Source organism: Cibotium barometz, chromosome 4 (assembly GCF_041138505.1).
Source record: "Cibotium barometz isolate CiBa-2024 chromosome 4, ASM4113850v1, whole genome shotgun sequence".
NCBI classification, from domain to species: Eukaryota; Viridiplantae; Streptophyta; class Polypodiopsida; order Cyatheales; family Cibotiaceae; genus Cibotium; species Cibotium barometz.
The window spans coordinates 26,627,855-26,636,770 of record NC_141049.1 but is presented as its reverse complement, the minus strand read 5'-3'; the positions used below and the strand labels follow the sequence as shown (position 1 = coordinate 26,636,770).

Sequence of the window (8,916 nt, the reverse complement as noted above, 5' to 3'; positions counted from 1 at the left end):
AAGTATTACCCTAAAAAATCTTGAGGAAAGTAGTATATTGAATTTTTAAAATATCTCAAAGCCTCATTATAACCCCTGCTGCTACTAATGCAAGTGTGCAACAACAGGGACTATCGACGAGTATTAGAATTATGAGGTGTATAGTAGTGTTTATGGATTTGAATAAAATTGAATAAGATAATTGAGCAGGTAGGTTGGTTGAAGAGTTACATCATGAAGCTACCTTTCAAAAGTACCTACACGTGTATTTGTATGTCTTCTATCTTTAGTGACACAAGAGCATGCTTCCCATAGTAAAATGGTTTGGGGGGCATTAAAGATCTCTTCTTAATTACCGTAAAACACCCACCCTTCTTTGTTTGTAAAGTCCTTGTGAGCACTTTTAAGTGATCAAAACCCCAAAAAAAGTCCTTGTGAACACTTTTTAAGTGATCAGAACCAAAAAAAAGGTCCTTGTGAACACTTTTTAAGTGATCAGAACCAAAAAAAAAAGCATCGTAGGGCCCTCTCATTTTGGTACCAGCATGGACTATCCAATTCATATCCCAAGTACATTGTGCCCAGAAATGTAGGCATAGGGAGAAGGGAGTAGGGTTGAGAGGACCACATACATACTATCTTGATTGTAAATATGGCTTTAAGACTATAGATCGCAGCCTACCAAACAATAGGACCAATAACCAACAATAAGACCAAGGATGGAGAGCAACGTATAGAATACGGGGTACCAGTGAGGGTAGAGACTAGAGTGTACATGTTATAAAATTTAGGGGAGGTAGTAGAGTAGAGAGGACAATAGACATAGTAGCACAGCTTTAAGATTATAGATTGAAACCCTACCATAACAATAAGACCAAGGATAAGAGAGTTGAAGGGACAGACGCGCAGAATATGAGGTAGTAGAGAGAGTAGACTAGAGTGTATATTATAGACTTTATTATTAGAGATAGTAGAGTAGCGAGAAGAGAGTAGAGTAGAGAGGACAATAGACATAGAACAGGCAGCACATATTAGAGAAAGTAGAATGGATAGTAGAGGGTAGATTTAGACCATGCAGCCAAATCATCTTTCACTAACCATGCAGCCAAATCATCTTTCACTAAAAGGAGTGAGTGAAGGTTGGTGTAGTTGGTTCCATAACAACGAGAGCATACGGAGTCTTATTTTTAAGTTTAGCATTTGATTTAGGGCCAAGGTCCAAATCTCTACGAGGGTAGTTAGATTAATGATCTAATAATGGTAATGGAAGTAATTAGTGATGAGACAGTCATCAGCACCCACGAAGTATCCATTTCACCATAGGACCAACACAAGACAGTGCTTAACACAATGTAGGGTGTACCTTTGCTGATAAGGTTATACCTTTTGGCCTCACTAATGCCCCTTCAACATTTTAACGATTGATGTGCATGGCTTTCAAGGACTACTTGCAAGAGTGGATGGAGGTATTCATTGATGATCTTTGTGCACATTCACGATGGACTAAACATCTAGCTTGCGTAAGGAAGGTGTTTGACAAATGTCGATTGTATCGCATATCCTTAAACCCTTTAAAATGCCAATTTTGGGTCAAGACGGTGTTGTATTGGGACACATTATGTCTAAGAATGGTATTTCCACCGATGAGGGCAAGGTGAAGTTGATTCTGGAATTACTCCCACAAATAAACTACAAGGGTGTACAACGGTTTATGGAACATGTTGGGTACTATCAAAGATTCATTATATTATATGCTGAAATCGCCAGACCATTGTATAAACTACTCATACTCTTTAAATGGACTGAAGAGTGCCAATAAGCATATGATCAGTTGAAAAGGACATTAGCTAGTACGCCGATTTTGAGACCACCCAACTGGGACCTTGTATTCCATGTGCACATTGATGCATCAAATTTTGATATAGGGTGCGTATTGGTGTAGCTTAGGGAATTCAAATTGGATTACCCGATTTGCTTTGCCAGCCTCGACAATTAACTGATGCAAAAATCAACTATACCGTAACTAAACGTGAAGGATTGGCCTCCTTGGTATATGGTGTTAAGAAATACAGACATTACTTGTTGTGGCCAATAAGTTTGTATTTTTTGTGGATCATCAAGCCTTATTGTATCTGTTGAACAAGCCATGCACCACGAGAAGGACCACACGTTGGTTACTCTTACTTTTGGAATTCAACTTTACGATCATGGTAAGGAAAGGATCATAACATGTTTTAACAGACCATATATCAAGGATTCCAAACGAAGAACCTGCAATAACCTTTTAGATGCATGTCTATTTAAGATTGATACGGTACTTGAATGGAATGAGGAAATATCCGACTACCTAGCTTATGGTTTTCCACAGGATCGACCCTTGAAAAAGGATAACATGCGTGGGCTTATTAAGTTGGTTGTACCATATCAACTAATTGCGGGAGAACTATATAAGCTAGGTAAGGATGGTATCCTCAGAAGATGCGTGCAAGAAGATGAATTCCGTTATGGTATTGAAAGTACGTTAGCACTCGAGTTTGTGCCAGTTGAAGAGTGGCTTTGCTGGGACTAGTAAGGCTAATGGGTGTCTTAAAATCTTGAGGATGGTTTTATATCGGATTTGTTTTTTTTGTCTCAAAACCTCATTTTTAACCCTTGGTAATGCGATTTATTATATTGTGCCCCCCTTTACTAAGTGACCTCCTGTGAAGTATTACCCTCAAAACACGAAGTCTTATTTTTAAGTTTAGCATTTGATTTAGGGCGAAGGTCCAAATCCCTACGAGGGTATTTAGATTACTGATCTAATAATGGTAACGGACGTAATTAGTGATGAGAGACAGGCATCACCACCCACAAAAGTAGATGCTGTAGTCGGTAGAGCCGTAGGGGCAGGTTTTGGAGGCGTAGCTGGGGCACTGGCTTGGAGCAGCGCAGTCGAGGCTGGGGCAGGCCGGATTGGAAGGGGTGACGGACATGCCCATGTTGAAGCCCGCAACCGCCGAGAGGCCGTAACTGTCCTGGGCGTCGTTGCCATCGACGGTGATGTCGAACTGGGTGACGCCGCTGGGCGGGCCGGTGTGGGGAGGACCGTCGCAAACTCCCGCAACGCCCCAAACGGTGGCGCCCGCCCAGGCGGACGTGGCGGTCACATCCCAGCTGGCGCCGGGGCTCAGGTCCGAGCAGCCCCCTCCCACTCCGTTCATGGGGCTCCAGTACTTGGCACACACCGCCGTAGATCCACAACTGTTGGTAATATGAAGGTTCACAGCGCCAACAAAACAGCCTGCAAAACACAACACAGAGATAGAGCGGTGAGAACTCTTGAAAATACTCGCAAATTAGCATGGAAATGTGCGCCATGTCGATGAATACCTGAGCAAATGAAAAGGACGAAAAGGCAAAAGATCTTCTTCATGGCGGCCCACTGTGCTGGTCAATCCTATGTTTTCTGAGATGGTGTTGTGCAGCATGCTGGACCAGCATCTTGCTTTATAGGCCTCTGTGACCTCCTACCAGCTTGTGCAGGCCCCTCGCCGTAGCTTCTCTTTGCAACGGATAGCTTCTGCCCATGTGTTTGGCCTAGTCAAGATGTGACAACATTGAGCCGTGTTTGGAAAAAGCCCGCGGTTGAACCTTTCCATTTTCAGAGGATTTAAAATTACTCCATTAGATCATCAACGCTCAAACATCTCATCCACATGACATGCATGGTATTTTGCTGCCCCCCCCTCCCCCCCCCCACACACACAAAGGATAAGATCAGCTTGTCAAGGGACCCTTCCTTGCCTTCAAGAGTTAGTGTGGTAATCCTATCTCATTTTGATGCACACAAAAAATTGAAGAAAGGTCACCCCTTTCTTAGTTTCCATCCTACTTGGAGACTTGTATAAAGGTGTAACATTTGTACTCGTGAATAAGGTTTATTCTCTTTGTGGAAGTTGTCTTCTATCAGTATTTTCACTGAGTCTATAGCCTTCTTTTACCATAATAATGGCATCTACAGTTTGAGCCATTTGCCTTCTACTTTGGAATGTGTAGATAGATTAACATCTTGCTCATCCAAGTTTCAATAGTCCATTATAGCAGCTAGCACTTCAATTGTTTTCCCAAGAAAAGATCCTTAAATTAGTAAGAAAAGATCATGAACACACAAGCCGATTACATCTCTCCAAGGAGGTAACTTATATGATGTAGAATTGGAGTAGGCAGCATGGGGCTCCCTCCATGGCTCGCCACTCTTGTAGCTAGCGGAAAACATTGGAGGCTTGTACTACCAGAAGTAACTTTGCCAAAGGAAAGGTCCAAGAATCTAAGTATGAAGGAAAGTGCAGCATTGTTGCATGCTCTCCGAGTCATCCACCATGCACTTTGAGGTGCCCTCAAAGGGTGAATGAGGGCTATTTAAATATAGATTAGCAATAGTAGACAGTCTTTCTCGGTGGGGTGAGTGTGCCCTTGATGGTGTTATTACACCATGCCTATAAGATATGCTAGGCATGATGCTTCTTATTAAGGTGAGTTAAAGGAGTCAAGGGGTGAGTGTGCCCTTGATGGTGTTATTACACCATGCCTATAAGATATGCTAGGCATGATGCTTCTTATTAAGGTGAGTTGAAGGACTCAAGGGATCTACTGAAGCTTTTATGGTAATAGTAGAAAAAATCATGAAGTGAGTTAGTTATTTAGGCATGAGGTTTGCCATCCTCCTTGTAGAGGAGTTTTGATCCTATGACCCCAAAAGATTTCTCTATCCAAAGTGAATAGGTGTCGAACTCACCACCACACCTATTGCACCTTTGAGTAGTCTTGACGGTAATGATTCTAAGACTCTTAGGAAGGACAATACCAACCATAAGAGTCATGGTAAATGGCATAGTAAGCAAGGTGCCCACCATTGATAGAGGTTCGTCCACTGCAATAGTTATTAAAACATAGCTCCATATAAAGCTATGACTTTATAACCAAAGTTGTGAAATACAGTGAGAAAAGGTGCCCACACCGAGGCATGGTAACCAGATAGAGTGAGCAAATGTGCCCCGATGCATGGTAATTGGATAAAATGAGCAAGGTTCTTACCATTCATATAGCTTCATCCTACTACTATAATAGATATAAAGGTATGGTAGTAGTGAGTTTATAATCAAAGCTATGGTAGTGAGTTTATAATCAAAGCTATGGTAGTGAGTTTATAATCAAAGCTATGGTAGTGAGTTTATAATTAAAATCTATGGTAGTGACTTTATAATCAAAGCTATGGTAGTGACTTTATAATCAAAATCTATGGTAGTGACTTTATAATCAAAGCTATGGTAGTGACTTTATAATCAAAGCTATGAATACATTACTAAATATAGTTCGTCTAAAATTGAAAAACTTTAAGGATAATATTTTACATCCGTACTTTCATCTTTCATCATATTTTGATGAACTAGGTTTATCAAGAGGATAGATACTACAACTTTTTTGGCAAAATTTATTTGCACAATCTATGTGTTTGTGTGTCGACCCATTTTTATTCACACACATGCACACACATCGACCCATGTAAGTGGGTCCTCCCCCCACCCCCTTATGATAGTAGAGAATTTTCTTTGGCCTATGAAGTTTCACAACTTTAAACGCTTACAAGAGTGATGTCCTCTTGTAAAATAAAGTTCTTTTCTCATAAATGTAGAGGCTCTCCTCTTCTTTCTTTTTCTTTAGAAAGTGCAAATTCTCGCGTCCTTGTATAAAAGGAAGTACTCATGTCCTTCTCTAGTTAAAAAAAGTACTCTTAGTTATTTTCTAACAAAAAGAGTCGTGCATTCTAACCTTATCTCACATCTATTTTTTATAGCTAAAAACATACACTAAGGTCTAACATCATACCTTATAAAAATACCCATCTAATTTTGACATATGTGTGTATACTCTCTTTCTCTCCCCTCCTTTTAGTTTAAATTATAGCAATATTATTCCTTTATCCATTCTAAGCTCAAGAGTACACAATAAAATATTACTTTTGAGACAACCATATCTTCTTATCAATTAAATCATTATTCACATATCTCTTTCCTACTAAACAAAGCAAATGCAAGTACCAAATTCAATCCTTCAATAGTGTATACATTAAAATAATAATAATAATAATGGGGTCTTATTTCACATATCTCATTAAAATTAAATCCTTTGATAGAAAAATTAGATAAATGAAATAATGGACTATTATTTCACATATATATTTCCTATAGACCAAAGAAAATACATGCACCAAATTAAATCCTTCAATAATGTGTACATAGAAAAAATTAAATAAATAAAATAATGGGGCCTTATATCCTTCCCTTCTTTAACTCATCTCACGATGTCTTTATCTTGGAAACAAGGGAATGCATCGTCAATGAGGTACTGCTTCCATTGAGAATCAAATACACTACTACAAGATATTGAGCCTTCGACGGTAAATCCATTCCATATTAGCGTTAAAACATCCATTGAAATATGTGTCGATGTCAACGTCTATATAAAGGTCGATAATACAAGTGTCAAAAACCTTAATTTTTTGGTTTTTGTTTGGTGTGATTTTTAAAAGAAGTTCAAGTGTTTTTAATTCTCATAGTTCTAATCAATCTAATTTTTAGTTACTTTTCAAACAAATCCAAAGATATATGTAGCAATATTTATAAGAAATTAATATGACAATTGTGTGCCAAAGCTTGTATTAATGGTCCCGAACAAGAAAACTATTATAAAAATATATATTGCTTGTCAAATAAAAAAGAAATATGATGTTATAGCTCATCATCGACTCTCTCATCCTCAACTAGATCCATGTCCCCAAATATATCTATTTCTAGAAAGACGTCTCCATCTATATCTTTGTCAATGGGTGGAACCCCATTTGTTGTAAGAGTAGAACGTAGTTTTTTCATATCATCCTCTCCTATTTCTAGCATTAGAGGTGGTTGTGTTGAAAGTTGTTCTCCTATTTATTCTTTGAATTCCGGATTAGCCCGTTGTGTTTTCTTCTGGATCAAGTTCTAGTTGTTCAATTACTATACATTCATTTGACCCTTCTTCTAGTTGTTCAACTGGATCAATATCTTGTTTTTGTGCTTCTTAAGTGGGTTCCTCAACCTCTACTTCATCATTCTAATATTTCCATCTCTTAAAATATTTGTTTACTACGTGGATCAATTTGGATTACAAACAACCACCTATGTTCTCTTTGATCTTCCTTGAAGATTGGATTAACAAAGATGCTCCTCCCATTGAGGACATTAATACTTGTTATGTAAACAGCACTATAAATGTTGTACATTATGAGATACCGGCCAATCGTAAGTTTTGGGCATCCAAGTGTGAATAAGGGCCAATTGTGTATAACTTGGCAATTTCTCATAATGGAAAGACACAATCCCCCTTTGTTCTATGAGAGCTCTTGTCTTGTCTTGTGTATGTGTGTGAGAGAGAGAGTATACTCTAGTGCATGTGCCTCTTCTGTGCTTGTGTGTGGGAGAGTGAGAAGATGGTTGCCTTGCATTGTGGTGTGAGTGACTCCGCAATGGAGGATTGGAGCTTCTACAAGTGAGCTTGGATATTATCAAGGGACATGAGCTTGGAACATGATAAGTACCTACAACAGTTGTTGTCTATTGCTTATTCCATTGGTGAATGTGTGGAGTTCTCTTGGGAGATGCTATAGGCCATACCATTTTTAGCACCATTTTCCACGAAACCACCATTGTTTCTTCCATCTTCCTAGAGCTCCAACTCCCACTATGCAAGTTTCATCGTTGCCTTTGCATTCTGGAAGTGCATTGTGAAGTACAATGTGGATAAGGTTTGTGTGGAAGTGAGGGAACTAGGGTAATTGTAACATTTTGTGTATGTTAAAGTGTGTGTGTGAGTACTTGGTAATGCTTCGGGGAAAGAAACACTTGGGTTTTCTTTGGATTTTGTTGTTTTTATCCACCAATTTTGTTATTGTGAGTTAGAAATTGCTGATACTCTTTTTTTTGTTCTTTCAAAAAATCACAAAAATAAGGAGCCATTGGTTGTGTTTGTTACTTGCATTACATTCCTTTTGATAGGCACAACCATTCTAGATTCATTGAGTAGGGAAATCAAACTCCAAACCACTCAAAAAATCATTATGTTGGCTCCACTAGAAAATGAGTGAAAGTGCAGGATAGCATTTCATGGCATGAGATATATTTTCATTTCACGGTATGAGATCCTATATGCCTTAGCACTAGAAATCTCGGGATTGCTTTACTAAAGATAGTTTATCTTATCATGACACGACTCACACAAGGCAACTGAAAAATCTTATCTCATGAAATGGGTATAGCTCTCAATGTGAAATGCATTCGCATCTCACAACGTGAGATAGAACTGCCATTTCACAATGTAAGAGAGGTCGCGTTCACGGAGTGAAGGCTTGTCAGATCAGGGGCAAGAGCGACTCATGGGTGCATTATAGTAATCTCCTCGACTCATATTAATGCAATTCTTGTTTGAAATTACAAGGCATGAGACACAAGCTATTCATGATGTGAAGTACATCTCACGACGTGAGACCCAGTTCATGGCATGAAACCCATTTCACGATGTGAAACATCAATCTGACAGACAAATAAGCATAAAAGTTGAAGTAGTGAGTTGGCTTGCTGAACTATTTTTGCATGCACCTAAGGTAGGGAAAACGTATTGCAAAAGACTCAATTGAGTGTTGCATCTTGGAGAAATTTGACCACTTCAGAAACCAATAGCAAAGAATCCATGGAAGAAGGACTAAGGTTCTCCAGACATGGAGAGGAAGGGAAACCCACTTCTCTAGCAAAATCCAATGGAGTATTTGATATAGCCAGGGGATTATTTGGTCTCCAACTTGGCACAGAAGATGACGCTTAATCTGCGGACAAGGGTCCATCAACGAGCGTGGGACACGGTTTA

At 39.1% G+C, this 8,916-nt stretch overlaps 1 protein-coding gene across 1 annotated transcript; it reads right to left on the bottom strand.

Annotated features, from left to right (window-relative positions):
• Window positions 1-2,742: 2,742 nt before the first annotated feature.
• LOC147639108 (pathogenesis-related thaumatin-like protein 3.7) lies at window positions 2,743-3,490 on the bottom strand. The gene is made up of 2 exons (XM_086782755.1): window positions 3,352-3,490; window positions 2,743-3,262 (listed from the first exon to the last, which is right to left on the bottom strand). The coding sequence occupies exons 1-2, from the start codon at window positions 3,392-3,394 to the stop codon at window positions 2,823-2,825; spliced, it is 483 nt and encodes a 160-aa protein (XP_086638881.1). The 5' UTR covers window positions 3,395-3,490; the 3' UTR covers window positions 2,743-2,822.
• Window positions 3,491-8,916: the final 5,426 nt, after the last annotated feature.

What these genes read in the sequence shown, in the direction of transcription:
- LOC147639108 (XM_086782755.1), bottom strand. Translation starts at nt 3,394, where the DNA reads ATGAAGAAGATCTTTTGCCTTTTCGTCCTTTTCATTTGCTCAG. An exon ending in CGTCCTTTTCATTTGCTCAG is followed by an intron (nt 3,263 to 3,351) that starts GTATTCATCGAC and finishes TGTGTTTTGCAG; the next exon opens with GCTGTTTTGTTGGCGCTGTG.